Raw genomic sequence first — 13,740 nt, 5'->3', positions numbered from 1 at the left:
ATGTTTGCTGTGAGAGCAATGGAGAGATGCTCACCTTTTATGGGACTGTATCATTTAAAGGAACCTTACATTTAACTGACATCTGTTTTTCTACCCTTGGTGCAGCTCCTGAGGGCAAGAAGGACATCTTAATCATGTTTGACACTACTAACATTGCTGGCAGATTCTCCCTTGTGCGTGAGTTCCTCACTGGACTTTTTGAAGGCTTAAATATCGGTTTGGATGCCACTCGTGTTTCTGTGGCTCAGATGGGGGGTGACAGCGTGAAAGTTGAATTCAAGTTTGACTCATACCCCACCAAGCAGGAAGTGCTAAATGCTGTGAAAAGGATGAGAGTAAGACAGAGTAGGACCCTTGACATTGGCTCAGCTCTGGACTATGCTCGTGAGAATCTCTTTACAGCAGAGTCTGGAAGTCGCATCAGGGAAGGTGTCCCACAGTACCTGGTTCTTCTGAGTGCTGGAAAATCCTCAACCAGCATGAATGAACCTGCAGCCAGACTAAGACAAGCAGGCATTGCAACATTTGCCATCAAGACATCTGAAGCTGATGCTGATGAACCGGGAAAATTAATTTTTGATTTCACTACCTCTGTACAATCCCTTTCAGATCTGTCCGCGATCCAGTCTCAGTTTGTCAATACCCTGAAGACTGTTAAAGTGGAGACGACCGTAGTAACCTGTGAGTCAAGGCTCAAGACAAATTTGAATATAGAAATGTTTTAATTATAGCAGGTCTTTAAATATTTTTCATTTTCTCAGGCTTCAGTTTTATGGGCTACTTGAAGCTGGCTTCATTGCATTCTGTAGGAAGAATCGCACACAAGGGCTCATTTACCATTGCAAGTGCAGTGAGCAAAGTGCAATATTGGGTATAAGATGCCACATATTTTTGACCATAATGCAGCATTTCCTCCATAATTCCTGTGCAATTGCGGATGCGAAATGGACACAATTGATGATAATATTTAATGTCAGGATGTCATAATCTCCAGTGCTCAACATCAAAGCATTGTCATTATTATCTATACAGACTGGGAAGCCAAAACTTGAAGGGAGCTGCTTTAGATGCAAGTACCTTATTGCAAAGCACTGATTTTCACAACAACTGTGGCTATGTTGCGTATGCACAAATGTGGTTGCATTTTGTAAATGTGTCAGTATTATTTACAAATAGAAACAGGGTCACTACTAACTCCCCCTTACTCAAGATAGCAGGGGAGACAAAAAGGTAATCCCAGCATGGTTTTTATCATCATGGGAATTTTGTCTCTTCTAGTGAAAAAGTGCAATTGGGGGTGGCATCAGCTAAGCCGCCTCATTTCGACCCAAAATGCCAAAATACTTCTTTATAGAAGCACAAGTACAAAATGCAAACTGGTGCAGATTGATTTTATTCAACATACTCCTTTGTAGCTTGCAGCCAGCACCCCTTCAGCTTGCTCTTATAAATGATGCACAATTGCATCAATGACACAAAGAACCAGCAGTAATTCCACAGTTCCCTTTGCAGAGTTGTGATCCAAATGTTTATGAAAATTAAATGACACATTTAAATGAACATAAATGCAGGGGGAACATGTAGTGCAACCACAGTGGTGGGTAAGCTGCTAATTTGAACTGATATTTGTGCATTGCATGCCAGTTGCAGTAGATGCATAGTAGTTGGTGTCTGTATTTATGCTGAAACTATGTGGAGGGGAGATGCATTTTGGAAAGAAAACATACTTATTTCCATTTGAATTTTGATCTTTGCACATTGTACTGAGTTTGTTAATGAGCTCTATGGCCCCCAGGTAATAGAAAATAGTATTTTGGTCCCAAGGAAACAGTGAAACCCATCTGATCCCAACAACACTGAATTTAGTTCAACAGAAGTAGCCTGTTTTATCTAACACGCCTATTACCACACCAGTTAATTCTATAAATAATGGGTTTCTTTAATGAGACAAATATAAAAGTAGAAAATAGCAAAATGTAAAATACATAATTTTCCTGTTGAACAGATAGGAAAGAGGCAGTGGGGTGATTGGAAGTATTTTGAAGTTGCATATTTAGGAGAAAATAAATGCGATGATCTAAGGCTTGTGCTAGAGGTAAATGTAATTTTTGGTCTGAAGGTGGTGGGCAGACAATTATTTGCACTCCCCAGTGGTCTTAGATGAAACTCCTAATATACTGTGAGCAATAGTTTTTCATCCTCCTTGCTGAATATGCACACCTTATCATGGTTTTTCTTGGCCCTAATGCTGGCTGCTTTCGGTGCTTTGATAGTAAGTAATGGGATTAACATATTAACACATTAATCTGCACGGAAGCTAGAACACAGAAAGGGTGTGCATCAGCAACATTGATTAAATAGTATCAGCAATGATAGGAGTTGTTTGAAGTGATTACTTATGTATGCTCATGCCCCAGACCTACAGTTTGAGGTGGAGGTATCCAACCAAAGGAGAAAAACGGCAGGCACTCACAGATCCCACAAACAGGCTTATGAAAGAACTGAGAACTTTATTTAGGCCACAAAAATAAATAATTACATAGCATGCCGCCCCCAAAAATCTTGCCATCTTAAGGTGGCCATACACGGGCTGATAAAAGCTGCCAACAGACCGAGTCGGCAGCTTATTTACCCGTGTATGGGGGCCCCCAACGGGCTTCCTCGATCGAGATCTGGCCGAAAGAAAGGATTTTAGCCCCATCCGATCGTGGCCGCATCTGTTAGTTGATGCAGTCCCACGATCCGACCGCCCATTCCCGTTCGCTAGGATCCGATCGTTGGGCCCTAGGGCCCACGCTCGGATCAGCCCGATATTGCCCACCTCAAGGTGGGCATATCGGAGTGAGATCCGCTCGTTTGGCAACATCGACATGTATGGCCACCTTTAGGCCTGAGCATTTGTGGCCTTGCATTATGAATTACTGCTTAATAAAGAATTGCAACAAAGGGTGAAAGGTGGGAGATGTATACTGGCAATCTAACTATCTATCTCAAAAAAGCCAAACATGGAGTAGCTGGCCCTGTTTGCACTGCTTTACTCAAGAAATACAGGTATGGAATGTGTCTCCCATAGACTCAATAATCATAATAATCCAAATTTTTTAAAATTATTTCCTTTTTCCCTGTAATTATAAAACAATAACTTGCACTTGATCCAAACTAACATATAATTAATCCTTATTAAAGGCAAAACAACAAGCAAACAGTAGATTTAAGGTATTATGGGAAGTAAATTATGGAATCATTCGTTATCCAGAAAACTCCAGGTCCCAAGCATTGTTGATAGCAGGTCCCATACCTGTAACAAAAACCACAGGAGTTTTGTGATTAGAACAATAAACAAAAAATATGTTCAGCACAAGCCCTATTCAATGAACTCAAGTTGAACAAAGGGGTGTACTCCCCCTTTAATATGAACTGACGTCCTTTGGTGGCTGGAGGTAAAACTCACCCTGAGACCAATGGACATACTTAATGGAAACTTTACAAAAGTTTTAGGAACAGTGGACATTTTTAACATGAGTTTTCAAAAGAGACAAATTTTTAGTTTTACATTTGGCTAAAAAAAATGACACAACAGCTTTATAACAATGATGGATTTTTTATAGTAGTGTATATGCTGGCATTATATTGGGTATGTAAATTAGATATATTTTCTGTTTTTTTAAATAATTATTTAGATGATGAAGACAGAAGGAAGGATATTGTTTTCTTGATTGATGGTTCTGATGATGCCAGAAGCCGCTTCCTAGCTCTTCAGTCCTTCATTCAGAGGGTGGTCCAGAATCTGGATGTAGGCCAGGACAAGATACGTATAGCAGTAGCTCAGTACAGTGATTCCACTAGACCAAGCTTCCAACTTAATACCCACCGAGACCAACAAGGAGTATTAGATGCCATCCAACGCTTAACTCCTATTGGAGGCCCTACACTGAACACTGGGGCTGCTTTAGACTATGTCACCAGAAATTTATTTACAAAGTCATCTGGCAGTCGGGCAGATGAGGGCGTTCCACAGTTCCTGATTTTACTGACCACTGGTAAATCAAGAGATGATGTCCGTAGACCAGCCACAGCACTCAAAGGCCAAGGGGTTATTCCATTTGCTATTGGAACCAACAGAGCAGATACCACTGAGCTAGAAACCATCTCTTTTGTTCCTGAGTTTTCCTTTTCTGTTACTGATGCATCCCAGCTGACAAATGTATATGAGTCTTTCACAAACAGAGTGTCTCAGCTTAACAAGGGAGAGGTGGATATTTTGGTCCAGCGTGGTCCATCAGTTACATCAGTTACTACCACAGGTCAGTTTTAAAGTATACACAGAATAAGGTATGGTTCTAATTATGAATGCATATTGGTTTTTATATTCATTGGAATTATCTTGTAGGTGCCAAGAGAGATGTGGTGTTTCTTGTTGATGGGTCAAGGTCAGCTGTGCCTGAGTTCAATAATGTTAAAGAACTTATCGGAAAAATTGTAGAAAGGCTTGATGTCAGTCCTGACAACACACGAGTGTCAGTTGTACAGTATAGTGGTGACTCTAAGGTTGAATTCTTGCTTAATGCTCACTCCACTAAGGATGAAGTTCTTGCTGCAGTAAGGAGGGTAAAACCTAAGGGTGGAAATGTTATCAACACTGGAGGTGCCCTTGAGTATGTTTCCAAAAATATATTCACAAGGCCAGCTGGAAGCAGAATTGAGGAGCAAGTCCCACAAATTCTTATTATAACTTCATCCGGGCCTTCTGCTGATGATGTCGGAGAGGGTGCAAGGCAAGTGAAAGAATCTGCTGTGGTTCCTTTATTGATTGGAAAAAACATAGATGAAGAAGAAAGCAATAAGATTGTTGTGGCTCGGAATTTTTTTACACCAGTCACCAGCTTCCGCGAGTTACCAGCTTTGGAGCAAAACCTTGTCAACTCTTTTACCACCCTGACTACAGAAACAATAACAAGGCTTTATGAAAGTGGCAAAGGAGCAGGTAATAAGGTTCAAATGCAACATATGCAACAAATAATATATAAATGTCATATATAAGTCAAATATAAGTATAGTATCACATTTCTTACACTAATTTCTAGCTTTGAAATGCTGTTTCCATGCAGTCCACTTTATGCAACCAATTTATTTTTACTGTAAATGATTTCCTTACTCTCTTTAGTACTACAGTAAAACAGTACCTTGTAATTGAGGGTAACTTAACCGCATCAATCCATGCTGGACTCACTTATGTTTTTTTTAATGTTAAAATATTTTAACAGATCTAAATTACTTTAGATACTTTTGTTTCCTGTTGACTCTCAGTTTATAAAACAAATGTGTTTAGTGCACCCAGCAGCAATCATATAAAGAACTGATAGTTTTCTCTATCCTCACTGGAAGATCCTACTGCATTATGTTGCAGATTAAAGCTTTTATTAAAGATTTACGTCCTATTTAATACATGTTTTGTGCATCTGGCACATTTTTATTTAGTAGCAATATATTCTGTAGCACAGGTCTACAATTTTCCTATTATGTATAGTGGTTATATATATATATATATATATATATATATATATATATATATATATATATATATATATATATATATAAAACAATCAAGCTGGAGCACTCACATAACAAAAATGGCAACTGCCTGCGTGCTGGTTATATAATGATACAAACAGAAACCAAAAAAACACACTCACAGGACTTGGTTTGTGCAAACAAAGTTTTTTTATTCCGACGTTTCGGCTCTTACAATCGAGCCTTCTTCAGGAAGTAAACACAGTGCATTGTACAACCCAAAGATTTAAACCCCATTTTGGCACCAAAAACTACAAAGTGTGACGTCAGTGTCCTGTATACGTGAACGAGTGACCAGGTGTATACATTCAAATAATATGCCATACTCCCCCTGCGCCTATGTAGCAAGTGTTATGCATTTTCCCAATAAATATTCAGTGAGATATTATATATATAGTGCCAAACGTACAGTCACGGCTGTGTGACAATCAGTGCTGGTAGCGTGAGTATGTGAGTATGTGACAGGTACAAGTTGTTAAAACACTTACCCTGAGGTCTGACTTGCAGCTGTAGGATCATGATCGCCATTATATCGCCCTTCTTTACGGTGACGTTCCCCCATAGATCGCCAACAAGAAAGGGTTTGCCCGCAATCAATGGGGGAACATCACCCCAATTAGTGCGATGGTCTAATAGGCTGATATGTTTGCTGTGAGAGCAATGGAGAGATGCTCACCTGTTATGGGACTGTATAATTTAAAGGAACCTTACATTTAACTGACATCTGTTTCTCTATCCTTGTCTACCCTTGGTGCAGCTCCTGAGGGCAAGAAGGACATCTTAATCATGTTTGACACTACTAACATTGCTGGCAGATTCTCCCTTGTGCGTGACTTCCTCACTGGACTTTTTGAAGGCTTAAATATCGGTTTGGATGCCACTCGTGTTTCTTTGGCTCAGATGGGGGGTGACAGCGTGAAAGTTGAATTCAAGTTTGACTCATACCCCACCAAGCAGGAAGTGCTAAATGCTGTGAAAAGAATGAGAGAAAGACAGAGTCGGACCCTTGACATTGGCTCAGCTCTGGACTATGCTCGTGAAAATCTCTTTACAGCAGAGTCTGGAAGTCGCATCAGGGAAGGTGTCCCACAGTACCTGGTTCTTCTGAGTGCTGGAAAATCCTCAACCAGCATGAATGAACCTGCAGCCAGACTAAGACAAGCAGGCGTTGCAACATTTGCCATCAAGACATCTGAAGCTGATGCTGATGAACCGGGAAAATTAATTTTTGATTTCACTACCTCTGTACAATCCCTTTCAGATCTGTCCGCGATCCAGTCTCAGTTTGTCAATACCCTGAAGACTGTTAAAGTGGAGACGACCGTAGTAACCTGTGAGTCAAGGTTTAACACAAATTTGAATATAGAAATGTATTAATTATAGCAGGTCTTTAAATATTTTTCATTTTCTCAGGCTTCAGTTATATGGACTACTTGAAGCTGGCTTTATTGCATTCTGCAGGAAAAATCGCACAAGGGCTCATTTACCATTGCAAGTGCAGTGAGCAAAGTGCAATATTGGGTATAAGATGCCACATTTTTACCCATAATGCAGAATTTCCTCCATAATTCCTGTGCAATTGCGGATGCGAAATGGACACAATTGATTATAATCTTTAATGTCAGGATGTCATAATCTCCAGTGCTCAACATCAGATACAAAGCATTGTCATTATTATCTTTACAGACTGGGAAGCCAAAACTTGTAGGGAGCTTCTTTAGATGCAAGTACCTTATTGCAAAGCACTGATTTTCACAACAACTGTGGCTATGTTGCGCATGCACAAATGTGGTTGCATTTTGTAAATGTGTCAGTATTATTTACAAATAGAAACAGGGTCACTACTAACTCCCCCTTACTCAAGTTAGCAGGGGAGACAAAAAGGCAATCCCAGCATGATTTTTAAATGGGAAATTTAAATGCCAAAATACTTCTTTATAGAAGCACAAGTACTAAATGCAAACTGGTGAATATTGATTTTATTCAACATACTCCTTTGTAGCTTGCAGCCAGCACCCCTTCAGCTTGCTCTTATAAATGATGCACAATTGCATCAATGACACAAAGAACCAGCAGTAATTCCACAGTTCCCTTTGCAGAGTTGTGATCCAAATGTTTATGAAAATTAAATGACACATTTAAATGAACATAAATGCAGGGGGAACATGTAGTGCAACCACAGTGGTGGGTAAGCTGCTTACCAAGAACGATGCTAATTTGAACCAATATTTGTGCATTGCATGCCAGTTGCAGTAGATGCATAGTAGTTGGTGTCTGTATTTATGCTGAAATTATGTGAAGGGGAGATGCATTTTGGAAAGAAAACATACCTATTTTCATTTGAATTTTGATCTTTGCACATTGCACTGAGTTTGTTAATGAGTTCTATGGCCTCCAGGTAATCGAATATAGTATTTTGGTCCCAAGGAAACAGTAAAACCCATCTAATCCCAACAATACTGAATTTAGTTCAACAAAAGTAGCCTGTTTTATCTCACGCCTATTACCACACCAGTTAATTCTATATATAATGGGTTTCTTTAATGAGACAAATATAAAAGTAGAAATAGCAAAAGGTAAAATATGTAATTTTCCTTTTGAACAGATAGGAAAGTGGCAGTGGGGTGATTGCAAGTATTTTGAAGTTGCATATTTAGGAGAAAATAAATGCGATGATCTAAGGCTTGTGCTAGAGGTCAATGTAATTTTTGGTCTGAAGGTGGTGGGCAGATAATTATTTGTACTCCCCATTGGTCTTAGATGAAACTCCTAATATACTTTGAGTATTTCCCTCCTCCTTGCTGAATATGCACACCTGGTTTTTCTAGGCCCTAATGCTGGCTGCTTTTGGTGCTTTGATAGTAAATTATGGGATTTACATATTAACACATTAATCTGCATGGAAGCTAGGACACAGAAAGGGTGTGCATCAGCAACATTGATTAAATAGTATCAGCCCTTTTCAATGAACTCAAGTTGAACAAAGGGGTGTACTTTCCCTTTAATATGCACTGACGTCCTTTAGTGGCTGGAGGTATAACTCACACTGAGACCAATGGACATATTTAATGGAAACTTTACAAAAGTTTTAGGAACAGTGGACATTTTTAACATGAGTTTTCAAACGAGACAGTTTCTACCAAATTTTTAGTTTTACATTTGGCTAAAAAAATGACACAACAGCTTTATAACAATGTTGGATTTTATATAGTATATGCTGGCATTAAATTGGGTATGTAAATGAGATATATTTTCTGTTTTTTTAAACAATTATTTAGATGATGAAAACAGAAGGAAGGATATTGTTTTCTTGATTGATGGTTCTGATGATGCCGGAAGCCGCTTCCTAGCTCTTCAGTCCTTCATTCAGAGGGTGGTCCAGAATCTGGATGTAGGCCAGGACAAGATACGTATAGCAGTAGCTCAGTACAGTGATTCCACTAGACCAAGCTTCCAACTTAATACCCACCGAGACCAACAAGGAGTATTAGATGCCATCCAACGCTTAACTCCTATTGGAGGCCCTACACTGAACACTGGGGCTGCTTTAGACTATGTCACCAGAAATTTATTTACAAAGTCATCTGGCAGTCGGGCAGATGAGGGCGTTCCACAGTTCCTGATTTTACTGACCACTGGTAAATCAAGAGATGATGTCCGTAGACCAGCCACAGCACTCAAAGGCCAAGGGGTTATTCCATTTGCTATTGGAACCAACAGAGCAGATACCACTGAGCTAGAAACCATCTCTTTTGTTCCTGAGTTTTCCTTTTCTGTTACTGATGCATCCCAGCTGACAAATGTATATGAGTCTTTCACAAACAGAGTGTCTCAGCTTAACAAGGGAGAGGTGGATATTTTGGTCCAGCGTGGTCCATCAGTTACATCAGTTACTACCACAGGTCAGTTTTAAAGTATACACAGAATAAGGTATGGTTCTAATTATGAATGCATATTGGTTTTTATATTCATTGGAATTATCTTGTAGGTGCCAAGAGAGATGTGGTGTTTCTTGTTGATGGGTCAAGGTCAGCTGTGCCTGAGTTCAATAATGTTAAAGAACTTATCGGAAAAATTGTAGAAAGGCTTGATGTCAGTCCTGACAACACACGAGTGTCAGTTGTACAGTATAGTGGTGACTCTAAGGTTGAATTCTTGCTTAATGCTCACTCCACTAAGGATGAAGTTCTTGCTGCAGTAAGGAGGATAAAACCTAAGGGTGGAAATGTTATCAACACTGGAGGTGCCCTTGAGTATGTTTCCAAAAATATATTCACAAGGCCAGCTGGAAGCAGAATTGAGGAGCAAGTCCCACAAATTCTTATTATAACTTCATCCGGGCCTTCTGCTGATGATGTCGGAGAGGGTGCAAGGCAAGTGAAAGAATCTGCTGTGGTTCCTTTATTGATTGGAAAAAACATAGATGAAGAAGAAAGCAATAAGATTGTTGTGGCTCGGAATTTTTTTACACCAGTCACCAGCTTCCGCGAGTTACCAGCTTTGGAGCAAAACCTTGTCAACTCTTTTACCACCCTGACTACAGAAACAATAACAAGGCTTTATGAAAGTGGCAAAGGAGCAGGTAATAAGGTTCAAATGCAACATATGCAACAAATAATATATAAATGTCATATATAAGTCAAATATAAGTATAGTATCACATTTCTTACACTAATTTCTAGCTTTGAAATGCTGTTTCCATGCAGTCCACTTTATGCAACCAATTTATTTTTACTGTAAATGATTTCCTTACTCTCTTTAGTACTACAGTAAAACAGTACCTTGTAATTGAGGGTAACTTAACCGCATCAATCCATGCTGGACTCAATTAGGTTTTTTTAATGTTAAAACATTTTAACAGACTTAATGGGGGGAGGGTGATCTAAATTACTTTTAGATACTTTTGTTTCCTGTTGACTCTCAGTTTAGAAAAAAACTTGTGTTAAGTGCACCCACAGCAATCATATAAAGAACTGATAGTTTTCTCTATCCTCACTGGAAGATCCTACTGCATTATGTTGCAGGTTTAAGCTTTTATTGAAGATTTACATCCTATTTAATACATGTTTTGTGCATCTGGCACATTTTTATTTAGTAGCAATATATTCTGTAGCACAGGTCTACAGTTTTCCTATTATGTATAGTGGTTATATATATATATATAAAATAGAGTACAGGTATGGGACCTGTTATCCAGAATGCTCGGGACCTGGGGTTTTCCGGATAATGGATCTTTCCTTAATTTGGGTCTTCATGCCTTAAGTCTACTAGAAATTAATTTAAACATTAACTAAACCCAATAGGCTGGTTTTGCTTCCAATAAGGATTAATTATATCTTAGTTGGGATCAAGTACAAGCTACTGTTTTATTATTACAGAGAAAAAGGAAATCATTTTTAAAAATTTTGATGATTTGGATAAAATGGAGTCTATGGGAGACAGCCATTCCGTAATTCAGAGCTTTCTGGATATCGGGTTTCCGGATAAGGGATAATATACCTGTACATCTAAACAATGTAAATGGAAATCAGTGCAGTGCCTATTTACTAATGCAGCACATCTGGCTTTGTGTGTGTATAACATCAGTTTAGTGATGCAGAACATTTGGCTTTATGAGTAACCAACGCCATTTTTTGAACCAATGTTGTTAAGTGTGTGCCATGCATGTGGATCGCTGATTTATAATATAATTATATATATATTATATAATAATTTACTTTAATAAGTTGATTCTTGCCACAAATAATAAAATAAGAAGGCACACATTGTGTTAAAAGAAAACTGGGGAGCACAGATCAGATATAAGAAAAGGATAACATTTACTTTTCTTTTGATTTTGAGACTAATTTATTCACATGGGTTCTGAAATGCACCAGTGCAGATTGCTGCTTTCAGTTTCTAATTTGAGTGATGAAAGCCAACTCTTAAATTACAACTACAACTACACTTAACCTGTTACTTTCAAAGTGTGGGAGTAAAACAAGGTACACGGAAAGAACTTATTTAAAGACAGGAAGAGCATAGTCCTTGCAGACAGGCCCTTTTCTAAGTTAAACTATGAGAAAATGGTAAATTAATATCTAGCCCCTTTTATGTAATTGCAGACTTTAAAAAAATTGCAGCATCATTCATCATCATTTCTCCCCATTTTGGTTGGCAAAATTAGTTTAGCCACTTCGGTGTCCATAGTCACTCAGTTTCTAGTCTCATAAGAAATTCTGTCTTTCTGCAGTTGTGGTCAGTGAAAACTTGCGTTAGTCATGTTCTGTTCTTCCTTAGGCTCTTATGTTGTTTCTTCTCAAGCATTTTCCTCTTCTTTTAAGAAGCAGATGAAGATAGGAAAGATGTGATCTTCCTTATTGATGGATCATCAAAAACAGGTCAAGATGGCATAGCTCACATTCGGGACTTTATACTAGAGGTTGTTCAGAACTTCCAGATTGGACCAAATAAAGTGAGGGTGGGGCTGGTGCAATTTAGTAATGAACCTGTATCAGAATTCTTTCTCAAGACCAACTTGCAAAAAAAAGCACTGGTTAATAACATTCGACGCCTGAGACTCAAAGGAGGTGGCCCACTGAACATTGGAAAAGCAGTGGAGTTTGTAGCGAAGAATCACTTTGTGAAGTCTGCTGGAAGCAGGATAGAAGAAGGAGTGCCCCAGTATCTTGTGATACTAACAGGTGGAAAGTCAGAGGATGATGTGTCGGGATCTGCCAGACTACTTCAGAATGCTAAGGTACAATCTGTGGCTGTGGCAAGTGGTACCACAGATCGTAAAGAAATTGAAAACATTGTCAGTGACCCACGACTTATCTTTAACATCAAAGAATTTAGAGAACTTCCAACAATTGAAAGGAAGATATATGGATCTTTTGAAGGCCAAATAGTAGTTTCTCCAACACCAACAATAACCACAATAAGTAAGTATTTTAATATTGCTCTGGCACTCACAATTAAAGTTATACTGTGTCAATTATTTTATAAATAATTAACAAATGCACACACATATATATATATATATATATATATATATATATATATATATATATATATATATATATATACAGTATATATATATATATATAAGAGATATTTTCTGAGGGGAACAAAGAGCAGCGCTTGGCACATTGCTCTTGACCTCAATGTAGGCATGTAGCCCTTTCCTACTCAATGTATATCTATTATCTATTAGACTTAATAACATTGTTTCTTATTTTATGAATAATACAGAAGACAGTACTGAAGATCATTAGTTTGAGGACTTTTTTTGAGATTAGTTCAATCAATACATCTAAATAAGAATAATTCTTACAGTCATTCTATTAGTCTTTAACCAATACTTTGCTTTGTTTCAGATGGCAGGAAAGAAGCAGACATTGTCTTCCTTGTAGATGGATCCATTAATTTAGGAAGAGATAACTTTAAGGAGGTCTTGGGGTTTGTTTCTGGTATAGTGGATGCTGTGTTTGATGAACAAGATGCAATCCAGATTGCTCTGGCACAGTACAACTCTGATGTCACAGATGAGTTTTTCTTGAAGGATTTCACTAACAGAGACGAGATCATGGACGCTGTTACCAAAGCTGAGTATAAAGGAGGGCGTGTAGCAAGTCTAGGTGCTGCTATCCGTCATTTGCAGAATAAGCATTTTGTAAAAGAAGCAGGCAGCAGAATTGGCACTGGAGTCCCTCAGATTGCTTTCATTGTCACGGGAGGAAAATCAGTAGATGATGGCCAGACTGCAGCCCTTGCTTTGTCCAGTAAAGGTGTCAAGGTATTTGCCATTGGTGTGGGAGCCATTGATGGTGATGAGATTGCCAAGATTGCAAGTGATGCACCAAGCGCTTTCAGAGTCCCTAATGTTCAAGAACTGTCGGAACTGAATGAGCAAATCCTCATTACTCTTGACACTGCTCTGACTAAGCAAATGACTTTATGTCCAAGTGTCACAGGCATCACAAAAGGTAGGCAAAAATTAGGTGAATGCAGATTCTTCTATTTAGAAAAAATGAAAAACCAATAATGAATTAAACAGACAATTTGATTAAATAGCTCTTACGACACATACATTAAGAACAAGGCTATTTTTCAAGTGGACAGTTTTAATTTTTTTACTGTTACAGCCTCAACTGTATTGAGTATGGGCAGTGGGGGTGGAATGACATT

At 38.5% G+C, this 13,740-nt stretch overlaps 1 protein-coding gene across 7 annotated transcripts in view; it reads left to right on the top strand.

The window, feature by feature from the left end:
* LOC108702278 (collagen alpha-3(VI) chain) overlaps positions 1-13,740 on the top strand; it is a 94,485-nt gene that overhangs the window by 49,818 nt on the left and 30,927 nt on the right. For 5 of the 7 annotated variants that reach the window (XM_041578643.1, XM_041578649.1, XM_041578646.1 and 2 more), the window contains 8 exons: positions 106-681; positions 3,681-4,304; positions 4,391-4,984; positions 6,329-6,904; positions 8,850-9,473; positions 9,560-10,153; positions 11,895-12,494; positions 12,930-13,538. In XM_041578643.1, the coding sequence (XP_041434577.1) occupies positions 106-681; positions 3,681-4,304; positions 4,391-4,984; positions 6,329-6,904; positions 8,850-9,473; positions 9,560-10,153; positions 11,895-12,494; positions 12,930-13,538 (4,797 nt within the window). The remainder of the gene's footprint in view (positions 1-105; positions 682-3,680; positions 4,305-4,390; positions 4,985-6,328; positions 6,905-8,849; positions 9,474-9,559; positions 10,154-11,894; positions 12,495-12,929; positions 13,539-13,740) is intronic. The other 2 variants (XM_041578645.1, XM_041578648.1) reach the window with 2 other exon arrangements.

The sequence above is a fragment of the Xenopus laevis genome, chromosome 9_10S (genome assembly GCF_017654675.1).
Source record: "Xenopus laevis strain J_2021 chromosome 9_10S, Xenopus_laevis_v10.1, whole genome shotgun sequence".
In the NCBI taxonomy this organism is placed as follows: Eukaryota; Metazoa; Chordata; class Amphibia; order Anura; family Pipidae; genus Xenopus; species Xenopus laevis.
The sequence above is the reverse complement of the archived record's forward strand: the minus strand, read 5'-3'. Positions and strand labels throughout refer to the sequence as shown.